Here is a 21,494-nt window from a genome sequence, read left to right as displayed (position 1 = left end):
CTGTAAAGGAGTGAGTGACTCGGGGCTCTGTAAAGGAGTGAGTGACTCGGGGCTCTGTAAAGGAGTGAGTGACTCGGGGCTCTGTAAAGGAGTGAATGACTCTGTAAAGGAGTGAGTGACTCTGGTGGAAAGTAAAGAGAAAATGGGGATTTAAGAGGGGAAGACGACTGTGTGTGTGTGTGTGTGTGTGTGCGCACGTGTGCATGCGTGTGATTTGTTCTTCCCCTCTCTCTGGGAAGTCATGTGAGAAGATGAAGCAGTGTGTGATCGATGCGAGGTTCCTGCCTCTGATTTGTCCTTCAGTGGCTAGTTACTGTGATGACACCCAGAGCCAGAGAAGACAGACAAGAGAGACACAGAGACAGACAAAGAGAGACAGACAGAGAGACAGAGCCAGAGAGAGGATTACTGTGTCTGAATATTGACTTCCCTGTATCTCTAGAGACACATGAAGAGCCTGACTACAAAGACACACTGAAAGCTGCACTAGGACCTCATTGTATCTCCAATTAACACTGGAGTCTAAGCTGCACTAGGACTGCTTTCTATCTCCCCTTAACACTGGAGTCTAAGCTGCACTAGGACTGCTTTCTATCTCCCCTTAACACTGGAGTCTAAGCTGCACTAGGACTGCTTTCTATCTCCCCTTAACACTGGAGTCTTAGCTACGACTGATCAAATGCAACCAGGATGGCAGCAAGCATAGCCTTCATGGCTGCAATTTACCTGACTGAGTGAGAATCTAACTAACCTGCAATTATAAAGCAGTGACTAAGGGACCAGTGATAATGTAAAGGGGGGAGAAGGGGGAGGGGAGAGGCAGCTCAAGGTCAGTGAGCTGATATATAACGCCTCCTCCTTAGCCTTAAGACAAGCACGCCCAACCTCCAGGGCTGGACCTCCTCATATCAAATCAAATGTAATTTTTCACATGCTTTGTAAACAACAGTGAAATGCTTACTTATGGGTCCTTCCCAACAATTCAGAGAGGAAAAATAGATAATAGAAAAACAATAATACGAGGAATAAATACAGAATGAGTAACGATAACTTGGCTATATACACAGGGTACCATTACAGAGTCGATGTGTAGGGGTACGAGGTCATAGGAAATGATGGCGAAAATATTATGTACAAAAGAGTTTACATAAAAAAACACACAAAATAGCAGAATTGGTGAGGAGCCCGTAAGACAGCAGCTATCCACTGCAGTGCCACCTCATCCTGGTAGCTAGAGAGGGACATGGTGTATGATGGGGAGCACTGAGCACAATATAGGCTCCAATAGGCACAATATACAGTGCATTCGGAAAGTATTCAGACTCCTTGACTTTTTCCATATTTTGTTACGTTAAAGCCTTCTAAAATGTATTTACATTTTTAAAAAAACTCATAAATCTACACATAATACCTCATAAGGACAAAGCGAAAACAGGTTTAGACATTTTTGCAAAATTATTACAAATAAAAACTGAAATACCTTATTTACTTAAGTATTCAGACACCTTGCTATGAGACTCGAAATTGAGCTGAGGTGCATCCTGTTTCCATTGATCATCCTTGAGATGTTTCTTCAACTTGATTGGAGTCCACCTGTGGTAAATTCAATTGATTGGACATGATTTGGAAAGGCACACACCTGTCTTTACAAGGTCCCACAGTTGACAGTGGATGTCAGAGCAAAAACCAAGCCATGAGGTCGAAGGAATTGTCTATAGAGCGTCGAGACACAGATCTGGGGAAGGGTACAGAAAAATGTCTGCAGCATAGAAGGTCCCCAAGAACACAGTCGCGTCCATTCTTATATGGAAGAAGTTTGGAACCACCAAGACTCTTCCTAGAGCTGGCCGCCCAGCCAAATTGAGCAATAGGGGGAGAAGGGCCTTGGTCAGGGAGGTGACCAAGAACCCGATAGTCATAATGACAGAGCTCCAGAGTTCCTCTGTGGAGATGAGGAAACCTTCCAGAAGGACAACCATCTCTGCAGCACTTCCAGACGGAAGCCACTCCTCAGTAAAAGGCACATGACAGCCCGCTTGGAGTTTGCCAAAAGGCACCTTAAAGACTCTCAGACCATGAGAAACAAGATTCTCTGGTCTGATTAAACCAAGATTGAACTCTTTGGCCTGAATGCCAAGCATCACATCTGGAGGAAACCTGGCACCATCCCTACGGTGAAGCATGGTGGTGGCAGCATCATGCTGTTGGGATGTTTTTCAGCGGCAGGGACTGGGAGACTAGTCAGGATCTAGGGAAAGATGAACGGAGCAATGTACAGAGAAATCATTGATGAAAACCTGTTCTAGAGCGTTCAGGACCTCAGACTTGGCCGAAGGTTCACCTTCCAACAGGACAACGACCCTAAGCACACAGCCAAGACAACGCAGGAGTGGCTTTGGGACAAGTCTCTGGATGTCCTTGAGTGGCCCAGCCAGAGCCCGGACTTAAACCCAATCGAACATCTCTGGAGAGACCTGAAAATAGCTGTGCATTGACGCTCCCCATCCAACCTCTCAGAGATTGAGTGGATCTGCAGAGAAGGGGAGAAACTCCTCAAATACAGTTATGCCAAGCTTGTAGCGTCATACCCACGAAGAATCGAGGCTGTAATCTCTGCCAAAGGTGCTTCAACAAAATACTGAGTAAAGGGTCTACTTATGTAAATGTGTTATTTAAGTTTATTTTTAATACATTTGTAAAAATGTCTAAAAACCTGTTTTTCCTTTGTCATTATGGGGTATTGTGTGTATATTGATGAGGAAAAAAACGATTTAAGCTGTAACATAACAAAATGTGGAAAAAGTCAAATGGTCTGAATACTTTCGAATGCACTGTACACCTTCCACGGTCAAAGGTGGTGCACTGTATAGGGAATAGGGTGCCATTTGGGACACAAACAATGAGATGCTGCTGGTGGGGAGAAACATTTGCAGCGCCATGCAGGGCACTGTGAAAACATCACAGTGTATCTGAGACAGCCAAGAAGGAGAAGGGCGGGGGATGATACAACATGCTCTGCCTGCCTGCCTGCTACTGTGGCTTAGGCCTAGATGCATCCATGTCCACAGGAGCTTAAAGTGAGAGAAGAGGCATATGCCGGACTCCTCCATGTTGTTGGCTTGGAGAGGCTAGATAATTGCTCAGTGCAAGTCCTTCCTGGACAGCGTGTCAAGCAAGCTTTAGACCACGTCCAAAATGGCACCCTATTACCTTTATAGTGCACTAGTTTTGACCGAGGTCCATAGGGCTTTGGGTCAAAAGTAGTGCACTATATAGCGAATATGGTATAATTTGGGGAGCACTCTTAGTTTTCGAGTGAGCGGGACTCCAGTCCGAACCAGGCCTACTCACAGATGGAGCGTGGTGTAATCATAACAACATACAGGAACTCAAGTCTTTTTGTTCACCTGACCTAGAATTCCTTACAATCAAATGCCGCCCATATTATCTCCCTAGAGAATTCTCGTTGGTTATTGTCACAGCCGTGTATATCCCCCCTCAAGCAGATACCACGACGACCCTAAAGGAACTTCACAACTTCAAGTCAACCTGCCCTCCAGGACACCTACAGCACCCGATGTCACAGGAAGGCCAAAAAGATCATCAAGAACAACAACCACCCGAGCCACTGCCTGTTCACCCTGCTACCATCCGGAAGGCGAGGTCAGTACAGGTGCATCAAAGCTGGGACCGAGAGACTGAAAAACAGCTTCTATCTCAAGGCCATCAGACTGTTACAGCCATCACTAACACAGAGAGGCTGCTGCCTACATACAGACTCAAATCATTGGCCACTTTAATAATGGATCACTAGTCACTTTAAATAATGCCACTTTAATAATGTTTACATTTCTTACATTACTCATCTCATATGTATATAGTGTATCTTATTGCATCTTGCCTATGCCGCTCGGTCATCGCTCATCCATATATTTATATGTACATATTCTTATTCCATCCCTTTAGATTTGTGTGTATTAGGTAGTTGTGGACTTGTTAGATATTACTGCACTGTCGGCACTAGAAGCACAAGCATTTCGCTACACTCACATTAACATCTGTTAACTATGTGTATGTGACCAATACAATTTGATTTTGACCGCCTGCTTTAGTTTGAGGCTCCTCCAGCCTGCTCTCCCGCTCTCAGTGAGAAACCAGAGAGATCGTGTGCCTTGGAAGAATGTGTCTAAGAGTAGCAGTCATTATGTTTGGCTATAGATTAGAAGAAAGAGGCAAATGGGCAGCACAGTTCTCATGCTCCATACCTAAAGAATAATAGAGGAGCCAAACGTAAAGAGAGGACGAGAGGGAGACGAGAGGAGGGAGAGGAGGGGGATGGGGAAGCTGCTGGCTGTGTGTTCTCCAAGCAGTGTTCGCTTGCAGCAGAACAGCCCAGTACCGTAGCCAAGTGAGGCCAAATTTATAAAAACTATGTTTCGAGAGCTTTGGGGGGGGAAATCCTCTGTCTGTTTAGCGAGTCAGACATTAATTAATGTGTATTAAATTAAAGTAAATATAATTAGTAATCTCTCGATGAGTGAACGGAAACTCCATGCAGCTCTTACAGCAGAGCATGGGAGCACACATCCTATTTCATGAGGAGGGAATATACTAGCGTCTGTTACTGTATCTGTGTGTAATGCATTGTGTCCAACCCTGACAAATAACCTTGGACAACAAACAAGATAAACAAAAAAAGGGCTAAATGTCTGCACACTGTGGTCCCATTGACAAGCAGGCATATTGTTGCATATTAGTGCATACTGTGTTCCCAAAAACAAACAGCGTGAAACACTACCTCTCTTATCACAGATATCTAATGTTGTCATAACTACAACAGTTTGAACCTTTGGTGCTGATAGTGTGTGTTTATGCTGCTATTTTCTCCTCTGGTGTCATGGTGGGAGAACTCTGTTTGAAAGGTTTAACGAAGGCCATTCTCTCTCACCTTGTATCCAGACGTGAATGTCATGACTGCGTGGACCGATGTCGTTGTACACCTCACACCTGTACAGTCCAGAGTCATTTCTCTCCAGAGGACGAGTGAAACTAAAAGTGTTGTTCACTATATCCACACCGTCAGGCATCGGCCCATCCAACCTGTAAAGAAAGGAGATCATATACAAACACAGCGATACAAACATTATCTGGATATTACTAGCCAGCAATGATCACAGTAGTAGTTCCCATTATAGAGCACTACTATTGACCAATGGGGTGCTATTTGTGATGCGGTTTGTGTATAGCATGTTGTGGGGTGTAGTGGGTGGGTAAGCTGCTAGCTAGAGGACCCTGACCTGGTCCAGGAGAAGTGGTGGGCAGGTGGGTTTGCTTTGGCTCCACAGTCCAACTTCACATTCTCCTGACCAACAAACCAGTTCTGATCATATCCTACCACCGTCACCTCAGGAGCAACTGGAAAAGAAGCACAATATCTATGAAAATAATGCTTTGATTCTTTATTCTACAATCCTATTATTCTTTATTATTATTATTATTTGTTACTTACTGTAGCTACTTTGTAATAAAGTAGACTAGGGTACATACCATATAGGCCTATTGTACAAGATACACTATGATCAGGATCCTTTAATAACACAATATTCTTTCTATACAAAACAGGAGATTCATTTAAAAAATAAAATACCCTAGAGTGCATTGTGCATTCTACACAATGGCCAATGTGACCTCTAGCAGTACAGTGATGACAAATGAGCTTTCCCCCCAGGAGGAAAAAGCAAGCAATATACGAACAAAACAAGTGATAATCAAAATGAAAAAGCAGAATTGAAGAATTCTACTGCACAGAGGTTTTGTTGGCTGTGTGAAACCTAGAAAACAAACAATGCATGAGAGAGAGAGAGAGAGAGACAGACAGACACAGACACAGCCTACCTCAGACAGGTCAGAGCGTAGAGATATAGGGGTAATAATCCACTCTCTCCAGCAGCTCACAACCAGACACTACCAGAGGTATTACAGATACCACTGGCTGTACTGTAATAACTGTAAACAATGACTCTGGTATCCAATTTCCCCTTTTTGATTTCTCTGGAGAGTGAGCAGGCAAAACGTATTACAGTACACGGCCAGGCAGGGAACAARACGTTATCAGTGTGTCATGTTGACCTTTGCACTCTGTTCATGGTGAAATTGTGCTTCTTTGGCACTTAAAATCCCCTGCCTCTGCATTTGACACGATTTATTGAGCTACAAAGCCTTTCTCTTCCTAACCTCGGCTTTCTGCATCTCCACCCTTCTGCCCCCACCTCCCCCCACCTCTCTTCCACCTGCTGCTGCTGAGGCTTGATCAATATTTCATACAACGCCTTCATTAGCCTGCACTCACATAGTCCAAAATAGATACTACCCACTATTCACCAGTTCAGCTTGCCAAGGAAGCATGCATCAAAGATTATAAAATGAAGATTACTCCTTAATGGCCCTTTTATGAGCAAAAGAGGGAAGACAGGGAGTCGGTCCGTTCWCTGTGCAAACTGTACTGTAAATCAGGCTATCAATATGATAGGTTATAGATCAGATACAGACAGCATCACTTCACTGATACATGTGGCAGTTGTCTAAATGTTTATGTAGTCAGAGAGAACATGCTGAAACAACATGAGCAGCAGCTGTCACTGACAGACAACTGAGACAAAACAAATCCTCAACCATAAAGCCCACCTATCAGCACAGCAACCACTCTCAAACAGAACACAAAGATAGCTAGCTAGCCCTCTCCTTGTAATGGTGGCACCCATCTCCATATACAAACCATGAAAAAGCTGATCTAGTTGTTCTATTTCAATGACCCTACTGCTCTGCTGTCCTGTATGACCTGGTCCACCCCAACACTCACACTGCACATTGAGCACGTAGGGTATCCTGAACTCAGTCTGCAGGGCCGGGTGGCGCACCACGCAGGTGAGGGTGTGGCCCTGGGAGTGTCTCCGTGGCTCCAACACATAGCGCACCTGGGTGGTGGAGGCGACATGTTGTTAGACGTGTAAATATTTAAGCATATTTAAAGAGTGTTAGTGTGAGCTCTGCATACCTGCTTCATGATCTCTCTCAAATGGAACCCTATTCCCTATATATTTCGCTTTTGCCTAGAGCCCAAGGGCAAAACTGGTCTTTGTCAAAAGTAGTGCACTATATAGGAAATAGGCTGACATTTGGAACACAATATGTCGGTACTGTGGTGTGTTGTCAAAGCAGGAGCTCTGTTCTGTTTGTACCTGGGTGGTATAGGTGCCGTTGGGCTCGTCCTGCGTCTGGACCTCAGAGCGGCCAAACAGCTCAGTCTCCCAGGACACCTCAGCTGCAGGCCGGCCGCGCTCCGCTATGCAGGTGGCCACCACCGACTCATTACCACCATCCACCAGGGCCATTGAACCGGCAGAGACATAGACCTTGGGCTCCACTAAGGGAAAGAGAGAGATGAGAACACTAGAATGTTCCCAATGTTGCAATTCATTTCGCAGCATTGACAATATACATACAGACAAAAAAAATGAGCGAGAGACGGAGAGGAGACAGCGAGACAGAAGGAGAGAAAGAAAACAAGCGAGAGAGAGAGAAGGGCATGCAGAGAGGTAACAAAACAGAATGGAGAATAGATTACAAAATGAGTATTGATATTTTGTATATGAAGATTAATAAATAATGTGCAACATAAAACAGGGACGGAGATGTGGACAGACAGGAGGAAGTGGCCACGGTACACACACGCTGCTGCCAGACACAGATTGATTTCCTGCATTTCACAGATATCTATTAAACATTGATGAGCCAAGCAATCTGATACTATAGCAGCACTTTGGAGGGAACTCAACTATTTTTATTGTTATTGTGGTGGAGATGTTTGYGAGAGATGTTTGTGAAAGCAATATTATTGTGCAGCATCGACCAAGACATCTCTATTAGAGTGACTTTTGGAGCATCTCCATCAAGCTGTTTGAACTCCATTCCCTTCCTCCTAAACCAAAACAATGGATTTTGTGTTGTAAATGCTGTACTTTCAAACTGCTCCTACTACTCATGGCTTGCTAATATGGTTCATAATGACCTGGAAAACAGTTTAACACAGACCAATGTCAGACATAATACTCAGTGCTGTTGTGTGTCTCTGTTTCATTGTGTGGTGTCCTGTCCTGAGCTGGGGAGGTGGGTTGCTGTTAATGTGTGCTGCTATTCAGTGCTTTATATCCACGTGAAAGGAAAGTGACCGCTGTGACATAGCACTCGACCTGTTCCACAAAGCACTACTTGAACTGTTCTAGTGCACCGACAGACATACTAAATATTAGACACCTCTCATAATCACTAACTGTCAACGCTGACAGCCAGTAGGGGTTTCACTAGGGATTAATATTTCCTACTAAGCTTCAATACCGGGAAAAATGTATATTTATCCCGAGAGTCCCGGGAAATACCGCAAAAATTGGAAGTGCCCATTTAAAGTGTTTAAAACCAAGATATGGTCACTATGACAAAGTTCTCTCCAAATAAGAGCAAATTAAACTGATGATATTTAGTAATGATAGAGTAACTATCTTTGATCGCCAATGACGTTGTGAATTGCGAAACAGGCTGTTCATAAATTATGAGCGTTATCATGTTCCTCAATAACCTAGGCTCTAGGACAGGAGAAGACAACATTTTCCTCATGCCTCTCTGAATTGTTAACAGACTTCATGTCTGTGACAGAGATACCCATGTAGTGAATTGTGTATAGGCCTATCTGTGTATAGACTGTCTGAAGAGTCACAATGACTGCTCAAAGAGACACGTTCTTGGATAGTCTATACTGTAGGTGTTTCCTGTATTTTTGTTGCGTGTGCAGTCCGGCAGTGTCAATTATGTGTGCACTTTGAATTTATGGCGACTTTGTGTGAAGTAAATACGCTAGGACTAAAGGCGTCCATGCAACAATCTGTTTGAATAATGTGTAATTAAATGTTTTGCTAAATTGATGCTACGCATGTTGTGTATTTGTGGAATTGCAATAGTGCAATTCCACAGGTTCAGGAGAAGGAAGGTGAGGGAGAGAGGCTGGAAAGCGCTACTCCACTTCACAAATTGGCTCTAGTGGTTAAATCTATGATTCAGGGAGCAGCCAGGCTGCCTTTCTTTTCCATCATTACTCATCTGAATCTATTGCCTGGCTACCCAGACACCTTGCTTCAGCCAAACGCTATGCCACACCCTCTGACGTTAGTTTCTTCTCTGCAATGAATCTGGATCTGAGACTTCCCCAACCCTTCACTGAATGTGAACACATTTGGGGGAGTTTGATTGGTCCAGAAACCAATGGGTTGGTCCARAGCCAGAACACACGTGGGTAAAGCGGTGGTTTAAAAATTGACATTGTCTTTGATACTCAGATTGGTTAGAGACRACTTTGTTTTGTACAAAGCCCCTCGTGCCACTCATCACCTCAAACAACTTCAATGACGGCAGTCTCAGACTAAAGTATGTAGCGAACGACAGAGCAGCAGAAGAATTTAGAGTGAGTTGTCAGGCTACTGAACCTCCCCCACCCTGCTCTCTCTTTGCCATGTCCATTTCTCCTTCCCCTCTCTCTCTCTGTCCGTGGTATCCTTCTCTGCCTCCTCTCCCCGCAGAGGGCAGGGCACTAACAGCTGCTGGACTTCCTGTTACAGTGACAGCGTGGCACACACACACAGATCCTCCAGACAAGGCCATCGCCCCCAGACATCTGCCATACCCCTCCTCACAGTGGAACCACACCCCAGAGACTCCCTCTTCTAAAAATATATCCCCCCCCCCCGACTGAGCGTGCACAGAAGCTCTGTTCTGTTAGGGGGGCATCCTGGCACACCATAGCCCACACCCCTATCCCCTTCCCTCCAGTGTAACAAAATTAGGGGGACGTGCTAATTTGAAGAGGCTGTCGGGGAGGGAGGTGGGTCAGTTTTATCTCATCGAGTGCAGAGGATAATGACTTTACGTCAGACAGGCAGAGAGCAGGCAGTGGGAGCCGTGTCGGCCCCGTCCCATTGCCCGGCTCCTATAGGCTCTGATGAGCCTACCTAGGGCTGGACGGTATACCATATTTTACGATATACCGGTATTGATGCAAGGACTGGTTCAGATTTTTACTTTACCTTCTATAAAATGTATTTGAATGTTTGGTTTGTTAAATGTGATACGCCGTGTGTAACATCCATTTTCATACTTGACTTTGCTACTTGAATCATCTCTCTCCGCTCTCTCTCTCCATGCCGCTTTCCACACAGACCAAGCTTTGCCCCATCCCTCAAGGAGTGCATTTATTGTTCCTCAAATGCGAGACAGACACTTGCATTCAGTCTGCATAATCAATACAGCATATGCAACAATGTTGATGAAAACGATGCTGTTTTCACAATGCTTCTTTATATAAATCCACTAGCGTTCTATAATTACACTATTAGATTGTGTTTCTTACATCTACAAATAGCTAGTTTGTCTTTTTTTGGCAAGTTGGGCCTAAATCTTGTTAGCCTCTAATGCTAATCGCTAGTTAGCTAGCTAGCTAATAAATGTACTGAGTCAGAACAAATGTAATTAGCTATACATACATACAGCCTGATAATACTAGTGGTGGTGTAGACCTAAATCAGCATGTTGTTTGTGTAACAGTATCTAAATCAAAAAGGAATACGCAAAGTATGAATATGTTAGCTACATCAAATAGCTGTTACCAATTTATTTTGCATTAGATGGAGTTTACCACCTGCTTTGGGCTGCATGAAGTAGCTAAGAGAAAACGTTCAATGTAGCCAAAGATTATAGGGTCCCCTATGAAACGCTTATAAACACTTTGGTTCCTACCCTGTCACAATAACTCCTCCCTGGCATATTTATACATTGTCATGTCAAACAACACTGTATTCAAAGTGCCCACTATTATATTCTAACTATATAATTAGAATAATCGTTGTATTTCCATGATTACAACAGTTCACCCAAGGGTTTTGCTCTAAATCGCAAGTCAAATAGCAATTGCAACATTTGGTTAAAAATAAGGCCTAGAGTGTTTGCCCATATCGTGCAGCCCTACGTGGCAGTATGGAAATTATCTCAAATGAGTGCAGGAAATGCAGAAAATGTATGAAAATGCAAAAATACAATTTGGGGTTGAATTGAACAGTATAAAACAACCAGAACGGAAAAAGACCCATTGCAATCACTTAGAATGTATGTGTTGCCACTAGGGCTGTTACGGTGACCATACTACTGCCACACTAGTGGTCACGAGTCATGATGGTAGTCAAATTCCATGTGATCATTTAGTCACGGTAATTAGTCTTCTCCCAGTTCTGATGCTGCTGATGGTCATTAGTATCCTACCAAACTTACTAACTGCCTGGTATTCCGCACTCTATTGTCCCTCTAATCACTCTGACATCAATGCAAATGTAATCGAAAATCTAATCAAACACTTCATGAGAACCAATTGGCTCCTGTTGCACAACATTTCTATAGGCTATGCAATTGCGTGAGAAAACAGAGTGAAGGCCTCTATTAAAAAGAGGATCCCATCAGCTTTCTATAGGCCAGGCCTACTATATTTATTTCTCAACCTTCCTAATATTAAGCACATTGCTTCTCTTTAAAACAGAAGTATAGCCTACCTGGCTGGCATGAAAATGAACCACGAGAAAAGCTTCCTCCATTCGCTATTTAAGTGCATAGATGACATGCATTTTTCCCCCACTGCCCCTGTTTCGAGACAGGTGCATGATAATGTTAAAGTCCATTCTAAATCAAAACAAAATTCACACATATATTATTTAGTATATGTAAAGAGAAGATTAAATCAAGAATAGTGTGATGGGTGACAATATTAGCCTATCACCTGCAAATGATATATGATCAATTATGAATGATGACCAGCTTAAGGCAAACAGCGCATGATTTTTTATGCGACTTTTTCCAAATCCTAGTCGCACACTTCATGTAGCCTAGCCCATAGGCCTATATGTTTTGATAAGGTTTGTATCACAACTAAAGCGGCCAAATAAATTCTTAAAATTAAGCACATTAATCCGCTTTACATTGGGTGTAGAGCCTAACTGCCACACATACGCAGCACATGAGTCTCAAGTTTGGGAAAGATCATTTTCATCATAAAAATACACGTTTATAATAAAAGCATTACATGCATAATCGCATTTGTGTTCACTTTGTGAAAATKGTGTTTTCCTTCTAATGGAACATTCAAGCTTATAGCCTACAGTCATGAGCACATTKCTGCGCTTATAATGTGAATACATATCCTAATAGTTTATCAACACTTTAAGCTAAGCCTTCTCATCTGTTTCATCAGGCTCACTGCTTAAAACAGGGTTTTTTATGCTAGTGGTTGTATTCATTTGGGATCTATCGCATCCCACAACTGTCCCAGACTATGTTTGGAATATTTATTTCTCGCACAGAATAGGTCAACTTTTGTACTATGGGGGATAGTAGATTGACATAGGCTGGTGCTTTTGCTGTTCGTTAGACCTACTCATCTTGTTGGCTGACGAAAAGTAAATGTGGACAGTTCTTCCAATATCTTGAATATGCATTTCAGAATTGGACTGTCTTCACTTGTAACCTGTAAGAAAGACCCGATCATGTGAGTGAGAGGTGCTTCGGCACACAGAGGGGGGGGAATTATAATTATTTTCTTCATATCATGTTTCTTTAGACCCGTCTAAAATAAATAATGGATTTATTGTGATGCTGTAGTCTATATTACATGGATTTATTATACTTTAAAAAATGTAAATGTTCCAAAGGTCTACATCGGTGGCTTGTAGGCTATGAGTGGAAGACAGGAGATCCTAAATGTATTTATGTTAATTAATGGGTCAATTACCATGAGACCAACAGTTATTTGCTTGACAATCACAGGCTGACAAAATTTCATGACCGCCACAGCCCTAGTTGCTACCCTACGGTCACGCACTACTCAAAGCAGATGTATAACTTTTATTATTGAAAAAACATCAAAATATCAAATTCCCGGCCTACCGTTCAATTTTTTTTCTTCTAAATACGTGATATAATATTTTGGCCATATTGCCCAGGCCTATGAGCGCAACTGACAAAGCGAGCCAAACAGGACTACAGTTGAACTGTATGGCCAGTGGTCAAACCATGCATTATCTCCACAGTTTTGACAGATCAATCAATCAGTACACTTTAAAATAATTACAATGATCACCAATCACTGCACTTGTGGGGCTCATTGGATGATCAAGTAAATCCTAGAGAATGGATATTTTGACTATCTAATGCAACAACTTTTAACAATAAAACAATACAATTTGACCCTGAACAAGTTTTGCAATGGCACTGCACTTCTGCAAGGTTATGTTCTCTTTAGCTTTTATGACTCAGCTGAAAAGAGAAGATGTTATTGCTCCACATCAAATGCATCTCGGAGGACCTGAGCCCTACCTAGGACCATGCCTCAGGACTACCTGGCCTGATGGCTCCTTGCTGTCCCCAGTCCACCTGGTTGTGCTGCTGCTCCAGTTTCAACTGTTCTGCCTGCGGCTATGGAACCCTGACCTGTTCACCGGACGTGCTACCTTGCTGTTTTCGATTCTCTCTCTTTCTACCGCACATGCTGTCTCTAACTCTGAATGATCGGCTATGAAAAGCCAACTGACATTTACTCCTGAGGTGCTGACCTGTTGCACCCACTGTGATTATTATTATTTGACGCTCCTGGTCATCTGTGAACGTTTGTTATAATCTCCACCCGGCACAGCCAGAAGAGGACTGGCCACCCCCCAGAGGCTGGTTCCTCTCTAGGTTTCTTCCTAGGTTCCTGCATTTCTAGGGAGTTTTTCCTAGCCAGTGTGCTTCTATATCTGCATTGCTTGCTGTTTGGGGTTTTAGGCTGGGTTTCTGTGTAGCACTTTGTGACATTGGCTGATGTAAAATGGGCTTTATAAATACATTTGATTGATTGATGTCATGAACAGTGAGCTATGCAGAGAGATCTGGGCCGGAGTAGAAGAACGCTTATGGTTTGATGATATAATAATAACTCAGAAAGTGAAAGTGGAGCTGGGCCAGACTATGGAGTTTGCCGCAATGTCAGGCCTAGTAGCATCAGTTGGCATCTTCATTAATGCAGCTTTTTTAAGTGTTGTCTTGTTAACTCTTAGAAATCTTGGCAGAAACTCAGTTTCTTAGAAAACTGCAGGTTTCTCACTTCCTCGCCAGCAATAAAAATCCCAAACAAAAGGTAATTCTAATTTTCAGAATTTCGGTGGTGGTGTATTATTCCTTTGCCATTGTTTACAGGTGGGGGCTTGAGGCTCAAGTAGCAAAGCTCCTCCTACCATTAAAACGTAAGTAACCCTGTGCCTTTTGTGTGGTTAGGAGGAAGGGGGTGGGAGAGAAANGTATTACCTGAAAGGAGACTGCACTCCTCTTATTAGATTAATATCTGTCCCAGACTACTTATTCTTACAACCGTCAGATTTCTAAAAAACGTTGTAAGAAAGGGAAGCATTTTTTTTTTTTACTGCTATGAGCTTTTGGTTTTTATAACAGTGATTATTCTCAGAAGCGGAGCGTACCCACTCACAGTGTTAAGAAATAAAACACCCCCAATAAACAACAACACAGTAAAGGAAGGCTGTGGAAGCCCAGGCTCAGTCCCAAATTACACTATTCCCCATGGGTCCTGGTCAAAAGGAGTGCACTAGAGAATAAAGTGCCATTTGGGACTCAGACAGAGTAAAGGTAGATGTGGGCTAATGGAAGGCTGTGGAGGCCCAGACACTGAGTCGAGTCAGGCAGCGTCCTGTCACAGCAGTACTTAATGTAGCCCTAATTAGTTATCCGAGTCTCAAAATGGCACCCTACTCCCTATATTGTGCCCTACTTTCACCAGTCAAAAGCAGTGAACTAAATAGGGAATAGGGTGCTATTTGGGACTCAGCCTCAAGAGAGATACACATGAAGCCTGGCTGCAGCTTTCATCACTGTCCACAATCCAATCAACCATTATAGGGGTGGAAACATGCTGACCGCATAACAATCTTTAAGTTCACTTTCCACTTTCAGTAAGGTGCTACTTTAATGTTTCCAGACAAGTTGGAACCTTTACGTGTGGATTTGTTTATATTAAGTCAGTAAATCTATGAGGCATTTGGCTCCTACAGTAATAGCTGTATGAATATTTATCAAGGACAAGTCTGAATTGACCTCCGATTATTCATGGGACAGTGTGAAGATTTTCTGAGGAAGGACATTCAGGTAAAATGGAGCTGGTGCTGTATTCTTCATGGTGGATGCAGAGTGTGTSKCCCAAATGGCACCCTATTCCCCATTTAGAGCACTCCTTTTGACCAGGGCCCATTGGGGCTGCATCCCAAATGTCCCCCCACTTCCTCTATAGTGCACCACTTTTGACCAGGGCCGACACAGTCTAAAGAGTTCCACGTACCGAGTATATTGACGGTGATGGATGCCTGCGTGTTTCCCAACGGGAAAGTCGCCACTTTACACGTGTAAGACCCAATGTCCTGAAAACCCACGCCTTCCAGGATGATGGTGGCATCGTGCACGGAGGGGTTCATGAAGGACAGGCGCCTGGCGTAGTCTGGGGAGATGGAGATGCCAAACTGGGGGTTGAAGACGGCCAGGGTGATGGTGCCTGAGGGCAGGCGACGCTCCCAGGAGCTCTGGGTGAGGCTGAGGTTGGTGTCCACCTCCACCCTGCAGCCCAGAGTAATGTTCTTCCCCAGCACAGCACTCACCCTCTCTGGGACCAGCACCTCATTACTGCTCACACCTATAGACAGGGGGAAGGGGAGGGACAGTCAGCTAGATATAAACAAACACGGTTACAGGAGAGATCCATGTTGTTGAGACYAGTCATAAAAAGAAAGACTGTAATCAGTCAAAAAGGAGAACAGCATAGTCTTACTTATTTTCAACTTTTATTACACTTTTTCTATTCCTCTTTCATGCTWTTATTCAGAAACAACCACCCCTTCCAAACCATAGAAACCAAACCGCCTTGATGAGATCATCCTACATTATGAAACATACTATATCACGTCAATTCCCTCTCATGTTACTCTTCCTATGGGAATGGGCTGACCTGACTCCTTTCTGGAACAACTAGTCATGCCGTATGTTTGTGATATTAAGATGGTATTTCAACAGTTTAGCAAGGGCTGGGATTTAAGCTTTTTGAGGGGGTTCATCAGGGAAAAGTGTCTGGATCTGGAACCCCTCAGTGTGTGAACACCACATATTCAGCCACCCTGTTCACCATAAGAGCGTCTGCTAAATGACTTAAATGTAAATAACGTTCTCACTGTCCCTGCTGCTAATTGTTAGAGCACCTTGCCATATAAACTTKTATGGAAGGAGATTAAACATAACAAGCAATTTGACGTTTTTTCCCCTGTTTTTGAAAGTCCCTTTCATCTGTGTCTATGCACACCACATGTTTATTTGGAAGTTATTTTCAGCTTGCTGTAACATGTAAACGTGGGAATTTCATGGGGGCTGGCTGGCTGGTTTGGATACTGTGATTGAGTAAAGGTGCAGAAAGCCAATGGAGAGAGGATGAGCACATGATTATGGCACAATGCTGTCAACAGTGGGAATCAGCCGCTTCAATGGACGGAAATGAGGCAATGAAGCCCAACATCATTCAACAGTATTGTGTCCCTCTACTTTTTGTTTTCCTTTGCTTGGAATGTAGAAGTTTCATGATACAAGCCTACTAGGCTTATTTGACTTATAGTAGATAAGACACTAGTCTGTCTAGGGGGTGTACTTGTACATCAAGTTAAGCCTACTTCTTACTAGATAGGACTAACGCCTCGTGCTGAATGTTTGCAATAACTAGCTAGTCTAACCATTTAAAGAAATTAGCAACACATGCCTACTGTAACATTTAGAAACACCACAGGCAGCAAAATCTGAATGAATCACTAGCCTACAACTTAATGAGGGAATATGAATTTGAAATAAATGTTAAATTACTGGTTAGTCCTATATCTAGAATCATGGGCAAAATCTATTCCAACAAGGAAAAGACCCGAGTCAAATGTCTCTAACCATAATAACACCAATGAGTTATTGATACTCACATATATATTTAAACATTAAGTTTATATGAACTTTTACAACCCTGTCGTCTAGATTGAATTGTTGGGGGCACCCCTCGTTGTAAATCTTGCACTAGCCTTGAAGTTTTTACATGAACTGAATGCCATTCAAAACATTCAGTGTAAGGTCTAAGTTTTCTTAACGCAATTTAAAAAGTTATATTTGGGAGATCTAAATTTCCACCTACAAATGTGTGTGGAGTAACCTAATAAAAGTGGCTGGTACTTTGGGATCCTTGGCATGAATATGAGTGGTAAACCACAGCTATGCTATCCTGGCTAAGAGGGAATATAGGCTCTCCTTCTCCCGCAATTTCAGGGATCATGTACATGCAGACGCACACACACGCACTATCTTTCCACTATAAAAACTGAGGGTGAATGTGCGAGCAATCTGAGCATGTGTGTATGATTATTTGTTATTCTTTAATTATTTGTTATTCTTATCTCTTACTTTTGGGGGGGTATTTTCTTAAAACTGCATTGTTGGTTAAGAGCTTGTAAGTAAGCATTTCACTGTAAGGTCTACTACACCTGTTGTATTCGGAGCATGTGACAAATATTATTTTATTTTATTCAGGCATTTTGTTTAGAGGATATTTTCTTACCTTTACTTTATTTAACTAGGCAAGTCAGTTAAGAATAAATTCTTATTAACAATGACGGCCTACCCCGGCCAACGCTGGCCCACTAGGCTCTATGCATTATACCGCCTCCAACGTTCTAATTTACTTCTGACCGGGTTGATGACTTCCGGAGCGAGTTCTGCTATTATTTTTATCATTAGCTTACTAGCTAGCTAACTGTCGCCGATGCTTTTCTGACTGAAATAGTTCGCAATGACTACGTTTAAATTACAGCCCCGCGAAGGAGGTGCTAATGAACATTGTTCAGTGCCTCTGTGTTCAGTTTCTTCCAAATGTAATGGTATTGTGAGCTTCCATCGTTTCCCAGTCGATGTAGAGCTCAGAAAAATGTGGTTGGTGGCAGTACGTCGTGACAACTTTACTGTCACCAAACACACAAAGGTGTGTAGTACACATTTCGTCGAAAGTGACTTTGTTGAGGGAAAAATTGGGGGGCGACAATACCTAAAAAGAGGTGTTGTTCCTACTGTCTTCGCTTGGAACTGGCAAATTCAAAAGATACCTGGTGTTTGGGAAAGAAGACTGAAACCTCCTGCTCCGACTGAGGGGGTTGAAGAACAAGGTGCGCTGCCTATGGACTGTGCCGTCTCTGATCCGGTCCAGAGCATGGGCCAAGCCAGTGTAAATGTACATGTGTTTATTTGCTAGCAGCAAAATAATAATTTGTTTATCTACGACATGTATCAATCATTTGTGTTGTAGTGAATATCAGTTTGTGTGGAGCTTGTATTGGCTTTAATTAGGCAATGAGGTAACAGGGGTGGGGGAAAGAAATCAAGTAAACACAGAATAGCCAGAATGCAAGATTGAATACAATGTCAGAGATGTGTAATTGATTAACTGAACTGTTGAACATTTGCTGAAATACATTTTTTAAACAATTCTGTTCTACTGTAGATTTCGTCACAAGAACATCAATACTTATTTTTCATAAAACCACTAAACTTGGCACCCATGCAGGGGATCCATTCAGGTGCGAGATAGACACTTCTGCAAGTAGTGGTAAAAATAAAAGTGGTCAACCTTCTCTCTTATAGTTTTTGAAACMTGTAGATCTTTATATATCCTTTCAACTAGGATGTCCTCCTKTGCACAGATGACAARGGTCACACCAGCTACAACCTGTGAGAAGGATTTGACCTTGCACCTGCCAGTAGTAAGCATGCGATCTCTTCAACTTCAGCTCTCTATTCTGTATCTTCAGGTAAGGGCAGTCAACATAACTTGGTACATTTGGGCACTTGACCTCTAAGAGTCCAAAGTGTGGTCTTACACTGGGATCAAATATGATGCCATCTGGAGAGGATCCTAACCACGGAGCATCTGGGTGCACTACGAAGCCACACGGAAAGAAGTTAACATTCTTCAGTGTGTAGTACTCCTGTACAGCCACTGGCTCCATGGCCAGCCCCCTCTTCATCTCCATGGTCTGCATACCAGATCCCTTGAACATCCGCTCAGCTAGGTGGTCAGCTGAGGTCTCTCCCCGGACATGGCAAACCGCTCGGAAACGAGGATGTTATTCTCATTTTCCTGAGCTGATGCCATTCCAGGCTGCTGCTCTGCTCCCTTGTAGCAACCTGGACTTTGTATGACATCTCGTAGGTTGTCTCTAATGCCTTGAGGTGGAACTGCTGATGGCTAAGGACGTAAGCACACTAGGAAGCCTGAAGCCATCTAACGGAAGTATTGGTGGAGAAGTGGCATCGGCAATCTTCACAATTTCAAGGGTCTTTGGCTGTGGAAGCTGATAGGACAGAACACTGCCGGCTTGCACAAAGGTGGATTCAACCAGGGGCACGTCAGCTGACATTTCCATTGTTGTCACAAGAGGGGCAGTAAGTGGAGAAAAGTTGGCATATGTTTCTGAGACGTGGAGTAGGTCCATGTCAGGCATGTATCCATTGAGTGCTTTGTAGAGAGAACTTCTGCAAAACATTTAAAAACCTTAACATCAGGTTAGAGAGATTATTATGACAAAGACTCATGTAACTTTTCGAGAAACAGCACAAGCCCAAAAGTTCAAATAAAATGAATAAAATATACAGATTTATAGATTAAATATTTCCCCCCAGTCTTTGTCCCAAACATTTGTCATTACATCGTAAAGACGCCACTGTTTAGGCTTATCATCTGGATACAAAAACAATCACAAGAAAATGTTTTCTAAAATGTTCCCATTCTAGGAACCTCCAACTTACCTTATTCCATCAGCACACGAGTTAGTAGGTTTACTGAACTCTATCCCATCAACCGGACCTGGTTTCACACCCTAATTAACAAGGATTTACTGTTACATAGGCTGAATACTTTTCTTGTGTTCTTGGCTTGTGCCAACGCTGTTCTGTGTCTGTGCAGCTGTGAACTGGTGGTGCAGCAGGAATGTTTAGTTGAGAGTAGTGTGCTGTCTGGTAAAGAAGAGCCACCAGATGATTGCACAGAGCACTTCCTGCAACACAGGAGCAGTGGCTTTGGACCACTATCACTGGTACGGAGTGCTTAAACACCATCTGTGAAGATAAGACTGAAGTGAGAAACAAGAATGATGCGGCCCATAAATAACAAACATAGTAGTGTCTAGTCTTCTTAACTAGGGGCTCATTTAACTATACAGGAATTTACATTGTGTCTCAGTAACACAATTACCAAACACTGCATCAACAGATCTTTACCAAATAACCTGTTAAGTGGGCAATTCTAAATTGGGATTGGGACCCATCATTAATATCTATCTACTGATAAGATTAAACGTTGACACTGTTCCCAACACATTTTGACCATGATGACAGATGTTTAACAAGGTCCCTAGGAGCTATCTATAACCTTTCCCTACTCTCATGCTGTGCGGCTTTTCACTCTTCCTTATGGACCTGTGACAGGCAGCCTCCACGGTGATCTCCCCTGTCAATGTATCTTTGTTAGATACTGTGTAGAAGACATGAATAAACAATTATTTGTACGTTGCCAAATATAGCTAGCAAGCATAACTTAACCAAGCTAACGAAAATACACCACATTCTCAGGTAGATTCTGTCAACGTTACACCCTTTACGAAGTAACTAGCTATACAGTTAATAGTTAAATTAGCTAACTAATGATTGTAGCTAGCTAACGTTATATCTGTCACAGACTTGGTACTCACCTTCATAGTTGTCTATGTAGCTTCATATATACATCTTGAACCCCTTTTCATTCTTGCTAGCTGGAGTCTCGGAGGCTGATTTAACAATTCGATGTACATCATTAATATTAATTTGAGGCAAGTCCTGAAGGACACCTAGTAAAAAACTGCGACATAGTGGTAGTAACGTTATTTCGTCGGAAATTGCCAAACAGATAGGAAGTGTGTTTAGAACGTTCGATTCATAGAATGTGGATAAGGGCTATTGTACTCCCAATCACAGCCGGATGTGATGCGGCCTGGATTCGAATCAGGGACTGCAGTGTTGCCTCTTGCACTGAGATGCAGTGCTTTCCATGGCCAAATAGTTGTGTGTGTGTGTTGCACCACATTGAGTTGTGTTTTGTTAGCGTCAGTTTGCCGTGCTGTCACAGTATCCTCTCTGTGTTATTGGTGTGTTGAGTGTGGTTGAGAGCCAGGGTCAGTGTAAGCTACGCAGCCAGTCTCCACTCAGAACACTGAGCCGGGACAACAGCTGCTCCTGCACTCTGACTATCCCTGGGACCAACGCACCCGGAC

At 43.0% G+C, this 21,494-nt stretch overlaps 1 protein-coding gene and 1 long non-coding RNA gene across 3 annotated transcripts in view; both read right to left on the bottom strand.

The window, feature by feature from the left end:
- LOC111958879 (nectin-3-like protein) overlaps window positions 1-21,494 on the bottom strand; it is a 69,184-nt gene that overhangs the window by 3,689 nt on the left and 44,001 nt on the right. For both annotated transcript variants that reach the window (XM_023980208.2, XM_070437428.1), the window contains exons 2-6: window positions 15,467-15,814; window positions 7,239-7,423; window positions 6,860-6,974; window positions 5,298-5,415; window positions 4,949-5,100 (exon numbers count right to left, since the gene is read on the bottom strand). In XM_023980208.2, the coding sequence (XP_023835976.1) occupies window positions 4,949-5,100; window positions 5,298-5,415; window positions 6,860-6,974; window positions 7,239-7,423; window positions 15,467-15,814 (918 nt within the window). The remainder of the gene's footprint in view (window positions 1-4,948; window positions 5,101-5,297; window positions 5,416-6,859; window positions 6,975-7,238; window positions 7,424-15,466; window positions 15,815-21,494) is intronic.
- Window positions 15,834-21,284, bottom strand: LOC111958894 (uncharacterized). Its single transcript, XR_002876588.2, has 3 exons — window positions 20,937-21,284; window positions 19,996-20,304; window positions 15,834-19,722 (listed from the first exon to the last, which is right to left on the bottom strand). It is a non-coding gene; the product is annotated as an uncharacterized lncRNA (long non-coding RNA).

Source organism: Salvelinus sp. IW2-2015, linkage group LG4p, assembly GCF_002910315.2.
Source record: "Salvelinus sp. IW2-2015 linkage group LG4p, ASM291031v2, whole genome shotgun sequence".
In the NCBI taxonomy this organism is placed as follows: domain Eukaryota; kingdom Metazoa; phylum Chordata; class Actinopteri; order Salmoniformes; family Salmonidae; genus Salvelinus; species Salvelinus sp. IW2-2015.
The sequence above is the reverse complement of the archived record's forward strand: the minus strand, read 5'-3'. Positions and strand labels throughout refer to the sequence as shown.